At 39.5% G+C, this 20,957-nt stretch overlaps 1 protein-coding gene across 1 annotated transcript in view; it reads right to left on the bottom strand.

Moving 5' to 3' along the window:
• MMRN1 (multimerin 1) overlaps window positions 1-20,957 on the bottom strand; it is a 90,679-nt gene that overhangs the window by 56,003 nt on the left and 13,719 nt on the right. Inside the window, exons 2-3 of the mRNA XM_039353405.1 lie at window positions 19,439-19,558; window positions 10,376-10,482 (exon numbers count right to left, since the gene is read on the bottom strand). Of these exons, the coding sequence (XP_039209339.1) occupies window positions 10,376-10,482; window positions 19,439-19,558 (227 nt within the window). The remainder of the gene's footprint in view (window positions 1-10,375; window positions 10,483-19,438; window positions 19,559-20,957) is intronic.

Below are 20,957 nucleotides of genomic sequence, written 5' to 3'. Positions count from 1 at the left end.
GGTCCTAGGTTGCATAGCGTCTACATGAAACTATTGGGCATAGTCATTTGAAGCTTTTGAGTGCTGATGACACCCAGGTTTATCGCTCCGTACTGTCTTATTTCAAGCAAGCAATCAGCATTCTTGAATATTCTTAAATGCAAAAATGGAGTCAAGGAGGGAGAACCAAATGGAATCAAAGCTTGATTTTGATTTTAATAGATTTGCTTTTAATTTAATTCAGCTTTGACTGCATAGTAAACAATAATTTATGTCTGCTTCTGTGTTTCTGTGTGTGCACATAAGAAAGTAATGCTCATGGGTTCCCCAAATGGTAGGGATGCACAATCTGTGCTCCAGGTGTATATCTTATGCACCAAACGTTTGGATAGGTAGATAGTCTTTCTAAAAGCTGTTGTCAAAGTGTAACATTTAATGTGGTAGAAGAGAAATGGTTAAATAGGTAGCAATAGCAATAGACTTATATATGATTCATAGTGCTTTATAGTTGTCTACAGAGATATAAGGGGTTTACAGAGTCAACATATTTTCCCCAACAATATGGGTCCTCATTTTACCGACCTCAGTAAGATGGAAGGCTGAATCAGCCTTGAACCGGTGAGACTCAAACTGCTGAACTGCCGGCAGTCAGCAGTTAGCAGACATAGCCTGCAGTACTGCATTCTGACTACTGCATCACCATGGAAACAATCACATTAATTATAAAAGAATAATAGAGTTGGAAAGGTCTTTGAAGTCTTCTAGTCCAATCCCCTGCTCAAGCAAGAGACTCTATACTATTCCAGACAAGTGGCTGTCCCTCTTCTAACCCTCTTCTTAAATACCTCCAGTCATGGAGATCCACAACTTTTGAAGGCAAGCAGTTCCATTGGTTGATTGCTCTCACTGTTAGGAAATTCCACCTTAGTTCTAGATTGTTTCTCTCCTTAATTAGTGTCCAACCATTGTTTCTTGTCTTGCCTTCTTGTGCTTTGGAGAATAGGTTGACCCCTCTTCTTTGTAGTAGCTCCTCAAATATTGGAACAGTGCTATCATGTCAGCCCTAGTTGTTCTTTTCCCTAGACTGGCCATACTCAATTCCTGAAACCTTTATTCATATGGTTTAGCCTCCAGGCTCCTAAATATCTTTGCTGCTCTTATGTTTAATTGAATAAATTAATTACAATTATTTTATTCTGTTCCCACCCAATATTTGAAGTTCAGCACCTGAATCTCCACTCAAAGCTATATGTGGCTTTTGATCGGAATACAATGCAAATATCCTCTCTCAATATGTGGATATCTGCAGTAAAACCAGAAATCATGTGGCCACTTGGTGCCATCTATCAATAGAGACTTTTTCATATGGTTAATGTATGGCAGTCTTTAAAGTCTTTGGATTCCAGCAGGGCTCCAAAAATGATGTTCCATTAAGATATCTAACCATTTGATGAGAGTTGGACACCCCCTCCCCAGCCCAACTAAGAAATAATCTAGGAACACCCCAACTAAACTGGGTCAACAGCAGCCTGAGGCTAAAACAGCAAACACTTGACACACACAATGAGGAACCAGCTAGCAGCAATCAGGACACAACAATAAAAGTAATTAACACCTTTTAGGCAAGAAAAAGGAACTAACAATAGTCACAAACCAGCAAATCAAGAAAGACAAATTTTAACTCACCAATTAGAAATGGTAAGTTTGTTACCAATCAGAAATGACAAGTTTGGAAACCACAAAAGGGTATAAAAACCCCTGTTTAAAGATCACTCTGTCTAGCTAGCCGGGGACTCGAGCTGAATTGTCACTCAACGCTGATCCTCGAAATAAAACCTCTTTCTGGTAGCTGGCTTCACGATCTATTTCTTCTGCACTGCGCTGTCAAGGAGAATCCCGGCTGGAAGAACCGAACGGGGGAATTCCTCCCAACAATCTGGCGACCTACGAAGGGACTTCCAGCTCACCCAGCCACCGGACCGGGCCCGGAAGAGTCATCACCCAGCCGGCAGCGGACACTTTGATCCGTGGGGAAGCCTCCTCGGACCCTGCCCGGTCGGCATCGGGTAGCAAAGGGAGTTTTTGAGTCTTATGCTCGAACAGCTACCAGGAAAGAGGGTAAGTGCCACCAAATTTAAATCTATTAGGTTAAAGGGTCTGGGGGAACGAAAGGAAGAATGCATGAGTGTGTATGTGAGGCATCCTCCTCTTAGAATCAGCTGGAGCTCGCTCCCTCCATGTGCCCTCTAGCCGCACCCCGACCTGCTGCTAGCTCTAGTAAAGCCGTGACCGGTGGAATTCGGGAAAGCAAGGGGGGGACACCGGAGCGTGAGACCTTCTGGTGAGAGAGGAGGACCGAGCGGGCAGAGAAAGAGAGAGAAAACTCTATTCTGGGCAAGCCAGGACCCCTTCTGCCAGTAAATATTAAAGCAGTAGCCCCGAGCAGAGGTGGCCGCTCACCTCCGAGAATCTGTATTGGGAAAGAAGTCTCGCAAGGAGACTTCGACTGTGTATTGGGAAAGAAGTCTCGCAAGGAGACTTCGACTGTGTATTGGGAAAGAAGTCTCGCAAGGAGACTTCGACTGTGTATTGGGAAAGAAGTCTCGCAAGGAGACTTCGACTGTATTAGGAAGGAGACTTCGACTGAAAAGAAGTCTCGCAAGGAGACTTCGACTGTATTAGGAGAAAGAAGTCTCGCAAGGAGACTTCGACTGTTAGTGCCCTTTAACATTGAAAGGAAAATCCCGTTATAAAAGAATGGGGAGTTCCAATTCAAGGGCTGAAGTGGGTTTAAAACCCCGTTATAAAAGGTTGGGGAGTTCCAATTCAAGGGCCGAAGTGGGTTTCCCAGTTGAGAGCTTGCTCGAAGCCTGGGACAGGAATCAGCTTCCTGTCTAGGCTGGAATGAAGAAGAAGCGATTAGGGGAATTATGTAGGAAATGGGCTTTGCTTAAAGATGACCGCGGGAGACAAATTTGGCCCGAAGGTGGCACCCTAGAAATCAGAATACTAAAAGAACTTAGGTCAAGGATAGAGCCAACCCAACTACCGTACTGGTATTGCTGGGTCGAACTATCCAGACAGAGGAACCCGACCCAAGTCAACTTGGACCCCCAGCCTCCCTTAGATAACCCTGAACCGACCTTCATGGCCCCCTTGTTGAACAGGCCCATACCCGGGTGACCGAGGGGCCAGACAGGACACATTTTAACCCACACCCCTTTCTCCCCGTCCAATTTGGTTGTTTGGAAAAAGGATACTGCCACCTTTCGTGCGGATCCTCAAACCGTTATAGAGACCATAAAGTCTATTGTAGACACTCACAATTGGATTTTGCTGCTTCTGGTCTTTCCTAGACGCAGAAAGGATCTGTTTAATTGGCAGAACCTGGAAAGCATGGGGGTTGGCCAGAGCACAGAACCTTTTGTTAGGGAAAAGGGAGAGAATGTGTGAAAATGAAATGGAATGAGTGAATGAAAGAATTGGATTTGGGCAACTAGCTGGTAAGGCCCTGTAAGCAATGCAAAGTTAGGAAAGAAGTCTCACAAGGAGACTTCGACTGTGTAGTGTATGAAAGAAAGACTTTGCTTAGGGCCTTGCTGGGAAACCAATTTGGCTAAATAAAGGTACTTAAAAGGGAAAATAAGAAATAGTGATTCTCTCTCTCTCTCTCTCTCTCTCTCTCTCTCTCTCTCTCTCTCTCTCTCTCTCTCTCCTCTATGCAACCACGTGGTATGTTTAAAATGTGTGCCTTCCCTAACTTGAGTTATCTGAAATTTATGGTGGGAATGACTAGGATGTGTAAAACTAAGACTTCTGTTCGCTTGTCTTTGTGTATATGTTTGTCAAAGTCTGTGCATGAGAGGTAAATGTGACTATTAACTGTTTCAAATCCAAAGAAAAAAGAATTTTAAATTCTGCTAGAAATTATGCTTAAAAATAAGCCACAAAAAGGAAATACCTCACTCTGTTTGTCTGGCCAACAAACAGAGTGAAGAAAAAGAATGGTGTTTGTTTGTTTGTTTGTTTTCCTCTTTCTCTCTGTGTACGCTCAAGAACAGCCTTAAGTTACCATGAGGGATTGTTTTAAGTTTATCTGTTGGAAAAGTTTCACTTGCATTTACTGTATGTGTTTTATCTTTCCTTTTCCTGAAAAATGTGTGTCTATCTACAAGAGCCTTTTGAAACTCAAGTCTGCTTGTGTGGGGAAATAATTTTTTAAAGTTACTTTTCTTATCCTATCACTTACTGGTGAAACTACTATGAAGCTTTCTGAAACATAAGCATTTCTCAATCTCTAAAATGATGTGGTCTATTTTAGAATAAATGTTCTCCTACCTCTGGAAAGTTGCACACCTTAAAATATTAGGCTTTTAAAATTATTTGGAGTTTTCAGCATTTTCAAACTGCCTGCAAGTTACCCCCCTTCCAATTCTTTTCCTGCCCTTTGTTCTCCATACCTTTTGTCTGCCTCTCCTGGTAGACTCCGCCCAGAAAGCGGGGGGGGGAGACCTTGTTCTTGTATCTTTCAGCCCTGAAACCTTCTCCCAAGCCTTTGGAAGCAGAACACACAGACCCAGATGCTGCCTCCATCCATTTGAGCCATGGAATTGAGTTTTGAATCCAGCCATCCACTAAAAAGCCACCAAACAATCTGAGTGGAATATCTTCCCAAGTCCTACCATTTACCCAGATGCCTGTGAGAGCTGCAGAAGGAAGGTGGTGCCATGTGAAGCCTCAGAAGAAAAAATTAAGACTGTGGGGGGAGGGTGGAAACTCATTGTAAACTTTTCTTTCTTGCCCCATTTGTATTGTAACAAGCCAGTTGAATGTATTAATGGAGAGATGGCATTTAGGAATAGGTGGCAGAACAAGTACTGAACACCTTGGACTTCTATCTGGTGGGAGGGAAAACTTTTCCAGAATGTTTGTATTGCCTGTTTTGTAGAAATAGCTGCATATGCACACATACACCATTCACACCATTCAGAGTCTATTCCCTCCACCTACCTTCAGTAAAGTTCCCCAGGCTGATTTTTGCTCTATTGCACCAAAGCTTTGTGGGACCAACTTCCAACAGATTCCAAGGGGTAGGGAACTAGGCCCCCTCAGGTGATTTGCAATTCATATGCCCTGACTAAGGAAACAACAGGAAAAATCACAAACTTCAGCCCTGAATATCTTGCACTGGTGAGCCCAGATTGGGATTCCTAGAGCTCAGTATGTGCAATTTAAAGAAAAATTTAATAGCCTGGCATATTGGACATTACAAATCTGGATGCACTGAATTAAGAGCTAAGGCAGGAAACAACCCCTAAAAATGGGCAACCATGTACTAAGGAAAACCATGGCTGTGAAGAATTTTGGGGGGTATGCAAACCTGACTGGAAGCTAAAGGTGACATCCAACATTTAAGAGAACTAGCACAAAACATTGGGCACAACCAGTCATCCTGGAACCTTTCCTGGCTCTTTTCATGGTTACCAGACTTCCATTGGTTGAAAATTCTCATTGTTAGTATAATCACAGTCGCAATAGGTGGAGCCCTCCTTTGTTGCCTATGCCAATTAGCACCTTTAGGGTTAAAATGCCTAAAGGTCTGCACAACTCCCATCAGAAGCAAGGGACAGAGCAAGAAAACATCTCTCATGATGTGCCAAATTGATCACCACTACCGTATATATGAACCAGTTGGGCTAATCACTGATACATCAGTAATAGCCCAAAATGGGGGAATTGATGAGAGTTGGACACCCCCTCCCCAGCCCAACTAAGAAATAATCTAGGAACACCCCAACTAAACTGGGTCAACAGCAGCCTGAGGCTAAAACAGCAAACACTTGACACACACAATGAGGAACCAGCTAGCAGCAATCAGGACACAACAATAAAAGTAATTAACACCTTTTAGGCAAGAAAAAGGAACTAACAATAGTCACAAACCAGCAAATCAAGAAAGACAAATTTTAACTCACCAATTAGAAATGGTAAGTTTGTTACCAATCAGAAATGACAAGTTTGGAAACCACAAAAGGGTATAAAAACCCCTGTTTAAAGATCACTCTGTCTAGCTAGCCGGGGACTCGAGCTGAATTGTCACTCAACGCTGATCCTCGAAATAAAACCTCTTTCTGGTAGCTGGCTTCACGATCTATTTCTTCTGCACTGCGCTGTCAAGGAGAATCCCGGCTGGAAGAACCGAACGGGGGAATTCCTCCCAACACATTCTTATGACTTGCTGCATTGTTACTATCCATACCAAAGCACTCTTTGAAGGTGTGGGTGAGTTTAAAGATGGAGAAAATTATGTGTATTAATGAATGATGAAGGGTTAGAATCAATTTAAACCCAGTTTGCTTAACAAAGTAAAACATTCTTTTTCTGGCAATGGAAACTCCAGCTTAGATTTTAGGTCTGGATTTGAGAATGTCCCAAGGAGATTTTCATGATCAGGGTCAATAAGACCAGAAAAGTGTTTAGGTCATATAGATTGATAAATGTGATTGAATCTCCCTTCCGAGATGGATGTTTTTTTTAAAAAAATTGCTCAGTTCGTCTGCAATCTGGATTCAAATAATGTTTCAGAAAACCAGCTCTTTCGTGTGATTTCTGCATCCTTTGTCTTTGTGTGATGATAACCCAAATAGAGAACTAATGCTAAAAACAATAACAACAACAATGCTAAGTTTCTTCTTGGGAATCGGTTTAATGGCTATTTATAGTGGTGCAATAAAACACCTCAGATATTTGTATACATGTGTAAGTATTGATCTTTCCCTTTTGTCTGATGCTCTATACTCACGATGGCTTTCTTTATTGTAAACATTATACAGCCATCTACTGGGAAAATTCTATAATTGTATTGTCCCTTTATCTTACTTAGAATTACTCTCAATAAAGTTGAGAATATTTTCTATGAAACCAAGTTCCCTCCTCTGAAAAAAAAACATTAGGTTCTAAGTTAGAACCTATTATGAGAAAAAATATTAAGCACTGTAATAAAAGAAAAATGTTTGGAAGCTCAACATTAGATATAAACCCACATTCTCTAACCTGGTACCTCTCAGATGTATGATACTAACTCTTATCAGACACAGTCAGCATTATCTATTATGGAATGTAGACCAACCTATCTGAAAGGCATATAATGGGGGATGTTTGATATAAAGTAAAAAAAAAATCAGTAACACATCAATAGTTTCCAAGATTTTGTTGTACGTTGGGGAAATTATTCTGGAAGAAAATGACATTTATACCTTCTTTAGATCAGTTTTGGCCTGGTTCTACTCATATTTTGGCCATTAGGTTGCAAAAGTTCTAATACTGCAATTATAAGGAGAGTATAAATGTTTTTCTCAATCTGTGTAGCTTTGCTTGCTTTGTATAATTCTGGAAACAGATTTTAAGAACTTGCACTTGTTAGCTTTATCCAACTTTCTCCAAAGAGAAAAAGACAGATGTCTTTTCCCTTTCCACCCAATTTTTTGAATGATAGTCAAACTGATGCATTTAAACCATTTCTAATGCAATACTCTAGGTCTAGATTTTATCAATTTCCACAGCTATACTTCTAGATTCTAGAATGCCTGCAGCAGGGGTCTTCAAACTGAGCCCTTTTATGACTTGTGGACTTCAACTCCCAGAATTCCTCAGCCACTGAGGAATTCTGGGAGTTAAAGTCCACAAGTCAAAAAGGGGCCCAGTTTGAAGACCCCTGGCCTACAGTTTCTTCAGCACCCTGAAAGACATCAACATGATTGTCACTTTACTCTACTCATTGAGATAATCTGAGAAAGCTCCAGGTGTTTTAGTTATGCAACTAATAGTTGTGCCTCCTTTATAAGTATTCCAATTCTGTGAAATGCACTCACTTTTCCTGATTTATGTGGGATCTCTTGCATTCTGAAATTAAAAGTAGTAATCTAGACCAATAAATTATACTGGGCTGACAAATGAGTTATGTCCATCTCTAGTGGCTTCACCTATACACAATCATTCATATTTTTAAGCATGGAATGCTTTGTAAGAATGGAATGAAGTTCTATTAAGCAATCAACCATAACTGTTTCCAAAATTCTCCCAGGCAAAACCCCAACTAAATAGTTTTCTGAACTGTCATTTTTATTATTATTAGCAGATGTGAAACATTGTGGCTTTAGATAACCTGGATTGACTTAACCCAGTCTTTTAAATTAGACTGATGTGGACTACAGACACTCTATGGATGGAAAACATTGTTCATTCATGGAATGAATGAATGAATGAATGAATGAATGAATGAATGAATGAATGAATGAATACAACCAAGTTTCCACAAATGAAACTAAATATTTCCCTCCATAGAGTCTCCATACCACTCTTCAGGCTGCTTACCAATAATTTCAAAAGAGATGGAAGACCCCAAGGTAACCAGTTTTGGACTGAAAACAGAGAATTCTAGGGTGGTTTTTTTTTCTATAAATCAAGATCAAATAAACCTTTGGGGCTTAAGGGCATATTTAAAATGTATGTTGAGAGCATAGGTGACTCTACTCACAAAATGGCTGTCATGAGAGACACAAATAATCCACTTACCAGAAGGGATAGCAGCCCTTTTCCCTGGATACTTTCTACTATCCTGGTGAGATTTTTGTGAGGCCTAAAGGCAGTACTGCAAATAGATATGCTGCTAGAGGCTAATGCTTTCGAACATGACAGCTCCCTATTTATTTTTTCATTTAAAAGAATCATTAAAAAATAATCAGATGGGATAGGGTGCCTAATGGGTACCAAGGGAGAAGTCTGGGGGCTTGCTGGTGCCTGGAAGCACTGTAATGCAGTTTCATTTTCATTGGCTTGTTTAATCTTTTATATTTACTACAACCGAATAGTAAGAGTAATAATAAAAGTAACCGTTGCAAACATTTTAAATTTGTGTGGGTTTAACACTCTCCATCGTGGCATTCAAGAGCTCCTTGCTTTCAGGCAGGTTGTTTGCAAGTATTAAGGCTTCTCCCTCTTGAATCGAAACAGCAATGAGGTCTCTATATTTCTGCCCATAAATTTTTAATCATAGCCGCCTCCTTTCCACCACTGATTGCGTTCCCTACCGCAGCTAATGGCATGTCTTGTAATATTCATCCATGTAAAATATGTATATGGATGCCATTTCTTATTTTTCAAAGGAAGCTCACATAAAGCGAGCTGAATGCCTTTCAAACTAGGGCAAATTTGTTACATGTTTGATCACCGGGCTAATCAGAACATACAGGGGAAAGATACAAGGTTGGTATAATCATCTGGATGGCATTTTGCCACCTGCCTCAAACGTAAAGCCAGATGAAACCCAGGATGTAAATTTTATTTGACTTCAATGGGAATGGGGTCGAGTATCTAAATGCATGCCCTCTGGCTGGAATACATTCAAAGATGACATACCTTAAAAAGTCAACAGGTCAAATTACTAGAGGTGAATGAATTTTTAAACAAGAGGCATTTTGACGGCCATGATTTAATATCTCCAAATGTAATTACTTTATAAATGATTCCATGAAATGATTCCAGCTTTTGTTGCCAGTTAGTATAGTCTAACTATGGTGGAAATAGAGCCCCAGCCATCTTTCTTTCTTTCTTTCTTTCTTTCTTTCTTTATCTATCTTTCTCTTTCCTTCCTTCTTTTCTTCCTTCAATTATCATCTATTACTTTCCCTTATTGGTATCATTATAATGATTATATTACTTTGTTATTTGTATGTACATTGAGAGCTTCTGCACCAGAGACAAATTCCTTGTATGTCCAATCATACTTGGCTAATAAAGTATTCTACTCTACTCTACTCTGCTCTGCTCTACTCTACTCTACCCTACCCTACCCTACCCTACTCTACTATTTCCTTTCTTCTTCCTTCCCTTCCTTTCTTCAAAATGAAATTTCTTCAGAAAAATATTGACAGGATTCAACCCAAAGGTCTCCTGCTTTACACTCCAATTTTTTCTTAACTTTGTAATGAGCAGAGAGAAGATAAATCTCAGTCCATGGGTAGATCTCCAAACAAGCTGTAAATAGGCCAGCAAAGTTTCTGACTTCCAATATTTGTGTGTATGTTTGTGTATGTGAATGCTTGTGTGTGTGTTTGTGTGTCTCGAATCACTTTTGGCTCTTGCCGTCTGCCTAGACAAGTCTCTGCAGTTTTCTTGGCAATGTTTCAAAAGTTGTTTGCCACTATTTGAGGGGTGGGGTGGGGACTGGCTCAAGGAATTTGTATCTAAGGAAGGACTAGACTTTCTTCAACATAGAAAGACCTCAGTTGTTAATTAACAGAAATAGCTTTTCTATTCTGTACCAGTTTGATAGCCAGTTGACTTTGATTATCAGAAAAGGTGGTTGGTGTTATTATTATTTTAATATTTTCCATACCTGTTGGTTGGCATGTTCCTCCACTGTATCCTGGACAGCACTTCCACTCCAGTGAGGTCACTATAATATGTTTGATCCTGTAAACTTGCTGGGTCCTTGACTGGGAACTGCAAGGTGATTTGAAAAGCAGACATCAGTGGAGGTTAGGGTGAAGGGACATGATACAGGATGATAGATCAGTAAAAGGACACAGGGGGATTAGTCCTGAAGTTTATTGATTGTGAAAGATCACAAGCAAATGCTTTTTGACAGAATCACGGCATGTCAAAGATCATAATACTAAACATTTCAGGAGCACAAATGAATGCGAGAAGGCATTATATATAAAGGCATTATATATAAATGGAATGAATAAAGCGCGTTCACCAGGAGAGTTTAAAGTTAAAATACTTTAATTAAAGTATTTTACTATATTAAAAGGTTGCCAAGCTTTCGTTGGGAAAACTCCCCAACATCTTCAGGGCTGATAGGTGGGAGGGGGAATCGGAGTAAAGATTTCTTCCGTCGTTCTCTCGAGCACTTTTGTTCACATCTCCGTCGATCTCAGGGGGTATTGTTAAAGCTATGTTCCACCCTCTCCTGGCAGCACTGGCTCTCGTTGCAGCGGGGGGATTTAGTTCGATGTCATTGTGTATCCTACCATGGAGGCGGGGCTTCATCGGCTGCAATTTAACATCTTTCCTCTGCTGCGTGCTCCCGTATTTATCTTCGCTCGCATGTACAAGCATCAACTGGATGTGGTATTTTTCAATGTTTGAATCATCCTCCTCCATCATGGTGTCCTCCATGCTCATCTTCCCTCGTAGGTCAATATTCAAGTTAAATCTCCCCCATTTCTGTGAGCAAAAAGTCTGTTGGTATTTGGGCAGATTCCCCGCTCATGTTACTTTCCCTTTTATCAAGCGAACGGGTCGTCATCACATGTTTTTTCTCCCCTCTCTGTATGGGATATTCACCTTTATTATTATTATGGGTAGTGCTAAATTTAGTGGTTCTATCCTCAAATTTCTTAAGCGCTCCAATGTCATTATTGTTGTTTCCTCCAATCAAAGGGGGTGTGGTTTCTCCTTGATGTTGTTGGGAGGTGTCTGGGTAGTCTATATCAGATTGTTTCTGGTAGGGAGGAGGTGTAGCTCCTGATTTAGAATGTTGTGGATGTTGATTGTATGCCACCCCATCCGTGCTCCCATCTTCCCCTTAGCTCCCAACCCGCCGCCCTTTCGTGCGTGGGATGCACAGCAGTTCGTTACGATCTCCGTTCCTGTCAGTTTGGCGTCCGATTCAACTCTCCCCTCGGAGGAAATTCCAACTGCAGTCTTCGCGCATGCGCCCTCATGCTGTTGTCAACGAATTCTTCATTCATCAACGGGTGCGCACAGGAATTGCTAATAGGGGTGATCTAGAATCCATTGTATGGATTGCCCAGGTAATTACGTGGGAGAAACCTCTAAAAGAGTAAGGGCAAGAATACAGGAACACAAGCTGGCAATAAAAAGAGGGGAGCACTATTCGCAGATCCTCACTCACATGGTAGAGCTTGGACACAAGTTTGATTTCAATGGGGTGCAGGTTATTGCTAGTGATGCCTCCAAGAGCGGCAGACTCCTCAAAGAGGCTTGGTTCTCTGACTGTAAGTCTATTAATCGATGTGTGGAGTTACATCCTGCACACCAGGTCATGAAAGCTTGGGAGGCATGCATTTGTTCCAGACGGAGGAAGCACCCCATTGTTTGCAATCTCGATTGTCCCAATGAAGAGATAGACAATGAGGTAAGGGCGATCCTACCATCCGGAGTGCCCCCGGCTATTAGCAATTCCTGCGCGCACCCATTGATGAACGAAGAATTCGTTGACAACAGCAACCCATCCCCTGGTGCCCTGGATGCTCCAAACACTGCTCCCCTTCCCCCTCCCCTTCCTCGATATTGCGTCCGACCTACTGAACGGTATAGAGCACTCCTCCCCCCCACTCTTGAGGTGAAACAAGACAGCTCTCCTCACGGCGATTTTGGTGCTTGCGTTCTGGAGGATCCGCTTATTGTACCTGGCTTGGATGCCTGTTTGAAGATCGGAACCCCTGGAGTGGATGATGACTGCAACCGCCCCATTAAGGGTCCCATCATGTGTTCCCAAGTAGCACAGTGGAAGCGTGAGGGCGCACGCGCGAAGACCGCAGTTGGAATTTCCTCCGAGGGGAGAGTTGAATTGGACGCCAAACTGACAGGAATGGAGATCACAACGAACTGCTGTGCATCCCACGCACGGAAGGGCGGCGGGTTGGGGGCTATAGGGAAGATGGGAGCACGGATGGGGTGGCATGCCCCCTGAGAGTGATACGTCAGACACGGGGGAGGGAGATAGCTGGATCCGGGATTTCATCACAGGATCGGTCTGCAGTTACACAGGTTACTCTGGTGCGAAGTGACATGGAATGCTCACCTCCCAGCCTAGGAGCCACACGCAACAGAGAAGTAATCAGCTGCAAGAACTTAGAACTCAGAAATACTTCTGACATGAGTGATGGGAGGATCAATCGACCGGGCCCCATAACGAGGTCTATGAGCCGTGTGCAGGCGCGTTTGTGCTTATAAACGAGCTCCCCCACCCTCTGGCTTTTAACACCCTGACGATGATGGCAGCAATACAGCCATCGAAAGCTAGGTTATCTATTTATTAAACATTTAATTGTTTTACCTCCTGGTGCTCGTTTTTATCTTTTGAATATGTATACACCCAGGAGACTACGTTCCTCAATTTTTAGGTTAATTATATATATATATATATATATATATATATATATATATATATATATATATATAATCATTTGCTTTGTGAGGAAGGCTTTCAGGGATGTCTCAGAAACAGACATAACTTCCAAGAAAAAATAAGAAATTGTAGTACAATAAGATGGCATGCTTATATGGAACTGGCATCACATTGAAAAAAAATGAATACATTTTCCCTCAATGCTCAGAAGAAAACAAGATAACATAGAGGAAAAGTATCCTAGGAACACAGTGCCAAAACAGAAAAGATCCTTCTTCTGATCACTAGTCGTCACAAAAATGCAGAAAAGGCATTCAACTCTTAGACCCTAAATAACAACTCAGCATTTTTGCATGTCTTACAAAGTTGCAAACTTAGCATTTTACTAAATCAGCTATGCAAACCAATGCTTTTGTAGAGTCGGAGAGATTTTCCTCAATCAAATGTACATATTACAAGTTCTCTTTAAGCATGTGCTTAAGCATGCACTCATATACACTGTCCTAAGCTTCGCAATGTTGAATCTATATTTCCAAAACTGACTGTGTCTTCAATCCCATTTGTTAAAAACTTAATTCAGTTTCAGTAGCTATGACTTGAGAAAAGGTTGGTTTTAATGATCCTTCTGATAGGCAATTCTAAATATCCTCATTTGGAATAGATCCACCACCAAGCATCTGCTGAAGCTCCAGAACTTCAGTGACCGCTGTCTTTGACACACTCCTTTTTCATTTAGAAGCTGAAAGTAGCATCTGACAGTTGTAATTTGCCATTTTAGTTTCCCATTATGTTCCATCCTCAATCTGGGTACCTCCAGATATATGGACAATTTTGAGGCCAGGGAATTCTTCTTGAAGTCCACAATGGCTGGGCAAGACTGCTAATTATGCCACCTTTTATGAACTATACAAGATCAAAACAGGCACTTCCAGAAGAAGGGCATCAATTTTATAGCAAAGGGTGATAATTATAGCATATTACAAAAATAGCTTGCTATAAGGAGAGGATGAGACACTAAAAAGCAAATTATATCAAATGTAATCTTATTTATAGCCCTTACACTTGAGATTCCTATTTGAATTTTCATTACTTACACTGAAGGCAAGGAGTGCAGTAGGCTAAGGGAAAAACTGAATACATATCCATTTTTTCAGAAGTTAAAATTATGCCTTCAGTTTCAGCATGACTATGAATAAGATGCAATGCAAATGTGTGTAATTAAGAGCATGAAATCTAGTTCCGAAATACTCATGTCCACTCAAAGTTTCTGCTCAAGTGAATCCCTAGAAACCTTTTTGGGTTGCTAGAGTAACATCTAATTAGTGGGGAAATTTTTGCAGCCAAATTGCCTTCTGGGATTTACTCACATTTACATTGTCTTTCTTATCATTGAGGTCTACTCAGGATGATTTTGTAATCAAGTGACAACATATTCATAGTGGGCCATGCATTTGGGATCTACTCTGAAAATAAAGATCCCATCTTCGCAAAGTTCTAGACAGTATGGATGATTCTAAATATACTTTGTGCAATGAACAAAGTATTCAGTTTAGATTAATCCCTTCGTACAGAAAGATCAAGGGATATTTAATACCAAGGATGAATGACCCTCATTTTTTTCTCCATGTTGTCTGGCCATGCATGTAGACTTCTATTCCCCTAACTAAAAAAACAGTTTATTGTAGTAAGAAGTGAAGGAAGTCTTGGAAAGTGAAGTGTTAGGGAAGGAATATTCAGGATTTTATCAGTTAACAAGGAGTGAGTGGATCTTTTATTAGTGTGAGGGAGAGATTTTCAGAAATAGAGATGACATCTTCTGTTTTTAAGGCTTTTTGTGGGACAAGGCTGACTAAGAGTTGCAAACGTCTGTCTTGCTCCTTCCCTTAAAGTTTTTTTTATTGTTTTTTATTCCATTTAATCATTTACTTTTAAGAATTGAAGCTGTAGGAGAATGACAGGCAGAGCCCAGGGGTGGAGTCAAGAGAGGAATCAGCCTGGAATCATTAGGTGCCCACAAGCACTTAGTCCAACCCCTCTTGAATCCCATTAACTCTTATCTAGCACCAATTTAGTACTGAACATTAGTTGACTAGATTCTTGTGTATAGGCATGAGCAATAAATCAGCTTAATGGAACTTAATTTTTGGTCCTGATTCTTCGCAGCTCACAAAAGCTTATATGGTACATAGCAGAGAAACACTCTGAGCATTATATTTCTTTATAGGAAGTCCCTATAACCATTCCTGGGATAGATTCTACTTCTACTCCCCCAACCAAATAACAAGAAAGAAAATGTAATAGAATGGTAGAAAAAGCAAAACTCACAGTTTGCCTTCTGGTCATGACCCAAAGGATAAATAATGTTGTGCACAAAGTAAATTGTGAAAATACCCATGAAATATTCTCTAATTTCTTAAACTGCTTACTGCACTCCACCCTGCCTAGACCTTTGGCGGAGAGAAAAGTGAATCCCTTAAATCACTGTGTTCATGGTTTTTTAAACAATATCCTTTTTTTTTTGAGGGTATACAATCTGTCTATTTAATAGTTTGCTTGTCTTTGTCTCCCACAGAATTTGTATCTTGTAAGAATAAAAGCAACCATTGTGAAACAAATTATGGCATGGTGAGGTGGAGAAAATGCTAATATTGGCTAAAGGAAGAATGCTATGAATTCAAGACACATTTTGATGCTAATATTCGTGTCCTCAATACACTTCAGCATTTCAGAAGGTTTTCCCTGATCATCATTTAAATCCCTTTCACACATATCCAGTTATCTAAGAATAAGAAATGTGTTTGGATTGCTATGGATTGTTAATCAATTGTCTTCAGCTCCTTACATGAATTTCTGAGGTAAAACTAAGACTGCAGCCTGACCTGATTCAAAACAGAAATGATTTGGGGAAAACAACTCCATGCATATTTCAAATGCTGAATGACTATGTAATTAAATTTGCTGTTGATCTTGGATGAAGGGTATTTCAGACCCAGCAACAAAGATATGTACACTAAAATGGTTTTGAGTTTTATAAAAGGAGATGGATTACATTTTAAAAGAAATTGCTCCTAGAATTTAATCTGTGTTGCAGATATGCCAGCCTGCCACCTAGTGGAACAAAAAAGGTTTGAAGGCCCTGGAAAATCTGATTCATACATTTGGAGAATTAAAACAAATCTTTTCCCAAACTGGTCTCCTCTCGAAATGTTACATTTCTAGAATTTTCAAATGAAGGTCATGCTGGGTGAAGAATCTGGGGGGTTTTAGTATTTAAAACCTAGAAAGAAAGTATTAGATTGAGGAAAACTGAATGAAAATACTGATTGTTGTGCTCCTTTCAATAGGTTTAAAAATGCTCTGGTGGAGAAGACAAATAACTATTCATTTCAATTTCAGGAAATTCTCCTAGCAGAAGATTTTTATTTTTAAGATGTTGAAAACTTAAAAACCTAGCATCCAACACATAGGTAGAGATAAGCAAATCAGTTTGTTTCTAGGCTTCATTTTTTTTCTCTTAACGTTCCTCTTCTATCTCATTTATGCTTTAGATTTATCTTTTAATGTGTGAGATTTATCTTTTAATGTGTGAGAATTATTACTTAACCATATATCTACTTTTAAAATACCTTTTCTATCAAAATAGACTTTTTTAAAAAAATGGTTTTAGAGTTATTGGGGAAAATTTAGGAAGTTCAAAAGCTCTTAAATAAGTTTTCTGAATGAATAACAAAATAACAAAATAACATATTTGGCAATTCATATCTGTATTCACAAAGATCCATTACCAAAACATCCTTAATCATGAGTTGGCAATATGTAGCCTGGATACCACAAATAACCTAGACAGAAAAAAAAAATACCATTTCCGAACACAGAGGAGGTGACCACCCCTCTGTTCTGTTTAGATCTGACGATACTTACAAGCTTTCTTAGTTCAGAAAAACTTGTCAGTTTAGATTACTGTACAAGAGCTGGATGAAAAATAGATGAAATTCTGAGGCGCTACAAACTCATTGACTATGGATGTCTGCAAAATCTCATTGTATTTGTCAACTAGCCATTCTAAAACCTAGCCACCACCAGCTTGCCTTAGTCCAATTGCTGAAAGAGAATTCGGCCTTGTTTGAAAGCAGACTTCACCTATAGAAGTTACATAACATAATAGTGTTACACAACTTCATACTTGAATTGTCTTTTCTAACACACACGTTTTCACAGACAAGCTGGTTTGGCACACTGAAAGAGGGGTAGCGGTTTGTGGCGTCAAAAGCAATAAACACATACGATAAAAACTGGAAGTGTTTATTAAGCAAAGCACATGAAAGAATTACTTCAGCCACAAAGCACAATTTAAACAGGAAATATCTATTGGCAAGGCAGGAAAACAGCACTTACAATATTCAGTAGAAAATACGGGTAAATACGGGTCAAAAATACAGGTCAAAAATCTACATCCTTTAATAGTTCATTTAGTTTAGTTCAGTCTCTTTTCTTTAAAGGCAGCCACAGATATCCCTCATATTATTCTGGCTAGTGTTTACCACCTTTCATAGGTAGATCTAAACTGAGGTTTGTTTCTTGGAGTGATTGATAGAATGTTTATCTTTCTTTCTTAATTAATCAGATATCTCTCCAGACACTGGCAGATGGCAGACATTCCATAGATAAAGAGTATATATGGGTAAAGAAAATCTGCTTGACCATGACAGTCTAACTTCCTGTAGTTGGCTAACTTTATGATTAACAATTTAAGAGCATACTATATTGATACCATTAATTATAATCTAGAAATGTCAGAACAACTAAACACAGAAACAATTTTTCCCTCCTACCATCAGTCCGCTGAATACCTAATTCCTATAGTACTGACTCATGTCTAAGGATATTTACTCATGTAGTAGGACTGTAGTACTATTATTCTCATCTTTTCTACTACCTTCTCCTTCTGATATCTTTTGATTACATTACTTTGTTATTTATATGTACACTGAGCTCATGCATGGACACAAATTCCTTGTGTGTCCAATCTCACTTGACCAATAAAGAACTATTCTATTCTATTCTATTCTATTCTATTCTATTCTATTCTATTCTATTCTATTCCATCCCATCCCATCCCATCCCATCCCATCCCATCCCATCCCATCCCATCCCATCCCATCCCATCCCATCCTATTCTATTCTATTCTATTCTATTCTATTCTATTCTATTCTATTCTATTCTATTCTATGATGTTCCAAAAATCAAAAGCAAAAAAGTAAGAGTAATCCATCACTACTAGTTTGTAGAATATATATGCCCTTAACACCTAATATGAAAAAGGATGTGTTCCACTAGCTCCTTACTTTTCTTCTACAATTCCAACACACAAACACAGAGACGTCCACACAAAGACACGGGAAATTAAAAGAAGAAAACTGAAAATATAGTACATATTATCCAGCCAGAACATTTAAAGGGAGTAATGAACTTTTTGCTTTTTTCAGTAGTTATTTTATGTATGAGTTGAACAAATAATCCATTATTTAACAGAACAAAGGTTTATGAAAATGATTGTAGCATAGCTATAATTCTTGGTGATAAATTAAGCAAACACATGTATTTGTCATTTAATCCAGAAGTGTACTCCTATTTGACCAACAAGGAAGATTTCTAAATGAATCCACCAGATGTTCAAGTGAAACCATAATTATTTCATTTCAGTACACTAAAACAAATTTATCTCCCAATATAGGTAACAATATAAAATCAGCTTTCATGTTTTTGAGGATATAGTCTTCATGTGAAATTAAATTAATTATTAGAATCCAGTGGCACATATCTTGGAAAAATAAAACTTGGCTTATAATGCGTTAGTCAAAAGAAATTATAAACTAATAATTTAAAGATACTGTACTGCTTTTTTTGTATAAGAACAGGAAGGATCATGTACCTTTCATGCAGAAAGTCCAAAGTTCAACCCTCAACATCTCTAGCTAGCATTAAAAAAGCTTCTTATCTGGAATTCTGGATAGTTTTTGCCAATTATTATACTGAAGTAGGTGGAAGGTTGACATGTAACTATATTCTGTGATCCACGACTAAGAAAACTTTAATTCTTCCAGGATCTTTAGCAGAAACATCATTTAATATTATCTTCCTGGATGGAGTATTCTGTATATTTCAGGTTCTCTCTTCCTATAGATTGGCCTAGTTGATAAGGGGACTGAATATTTCTAAGCAGTTTCCACTGTCTTCATTAATGTAGCTGATCATCATTTTAAAAGCAGCTCAGTGATATAAATTCTATTGCATACCTTGTTCCACAGGGTCCCGTAATCCAAGTACATGGCTTGGCTCTCCCAGAGCTATAGGTTTGTACATTGTCAACCACAATGGTGGGTTGAAGCCTTGTGTGAACATAGGCACACCAATTCCTAAGCAAAAAGAAAGAGAAACAAAATTTATTATACAACTGATAACATAAATGAAAATCCTGATGGGCATCTGAAAAAAAAACCCAACTAGGCTAAGAGGTAGGAAAATGCAGATTTTGTTCTGCATTCCAGAATTACTGGCTTGTTATTTCCAAGGCAGCAAGTACAGCTGACCAAGCAAAAGAGATTTACATGCTTACCAGTAATTCACCAGGAATGCAACCATTTACCAGTATAAGGAGGAGCTTATACTGGGAGTTGTGAGGAGCCTTCTGAGTTTTACATGTGGCAGAATTTGGATCCACTGTATTAGATTTCTACCCATAGGCTATATGTCTATGGAGATTCTCAGTCATCCAGGTCATGGTTGCCCCAAAGATGTTTAGAACTGAAGAAGCTTCTTGGACGAGAAGGGATCAAGCAAAAACAAAGTCCAATTGCCTTGAAAAAAACCATCTTTGGGATATCCACGACTATCATCTCCATTGATATCTGGCATATAGCAATCAATAACAATGAATAGTACAGCAATACTGCATTTAAGTAACTTGCTTGCAAAGGAAACAAAAAGAAAAGATAGAAATATAAACCCATGCTTGATCAAATTTAGAATAAGCTAATCTATTTTCATCTCAAAATACGTTCACTTATATAGGCCCATTCTGATCTGTTTCCATTTGAATCATTGAATTATACAGCTGGAAGGGACCTTGGAGGTCTTCTAGTCCAACCGTCTGCCCAAGGCCGGAGTCTTTATATCATCCCCAACAAATGGTTGTCCAATCTTTTCTTGAAAACCTCCAGCAATGGAGCACCCAGAACTCTGGGAGGCAAGCTGTTCCACTGATTAATTTTTCTCAATGTCAGGAAATTCCTCCTTAATTCCAGTTATATAGCTAAACTGTAATAAGTGTGTGGTATGGGGAGAAGGTTAAGTAGCCAATGGAATGCTTTGTGACCAAAGACTTACAGTGAAACTCTGGAAAACTGTGAAAGCTTGTGGATGTTTATCTTCTGATCAGTGGTGGGATTCAAATATGTGAACAACCAGTTCTCTGTGTGGATGCTGCTTCCGGAAGTCCATTCTGGGCCTGGGCAACAAAAAATTAGCTACCGGTTCTGCTGAGGTGATGCGAACTGGCTGAATCCCACCACTGCTTCTGAGGGGCACATTATGCGAAGTTTGCACTGTTTATATTTCATTCATATTGGAAGGGGATGACTTCCCACACACCCTTGGGGATGGCTGGAGACTTCAGGATGCTCCCTCCACCTTGTTAAACTTCATCCTGCTATTTTCCCTACTGTGAGGTCAGTTGGGCTTAGAGAGAGCGACTGTCCTAAAGTCACACAATCGAATTTCATGCCTAAAGAGAGACCAGAACTGACAGTTTGAAGA

This window comes from Crotalus tigris, unplaced genomic scaffold (genome assembly GCF_016545835.1).
Source record: "Crotalus tigris isolate CLP2741 ecotype Arizona unplaced genomic scaffold, ASM1654583v1 scf7180000018518.7366548510:968632, whole genome shotgun sequence".
NCBI classification, from domain to species: domain Eukaryota; kingdom Metazoa; phylum Chordata; class Lepidosauria; order Squamata; family Viperidae; genus Crotalus; species Crotalus tigris.
The sequence above is the reverse complement of the archived record's forward strand: the minus strand, read 5'-3'. Positions and strand labels throughout refer to the sequence as shown.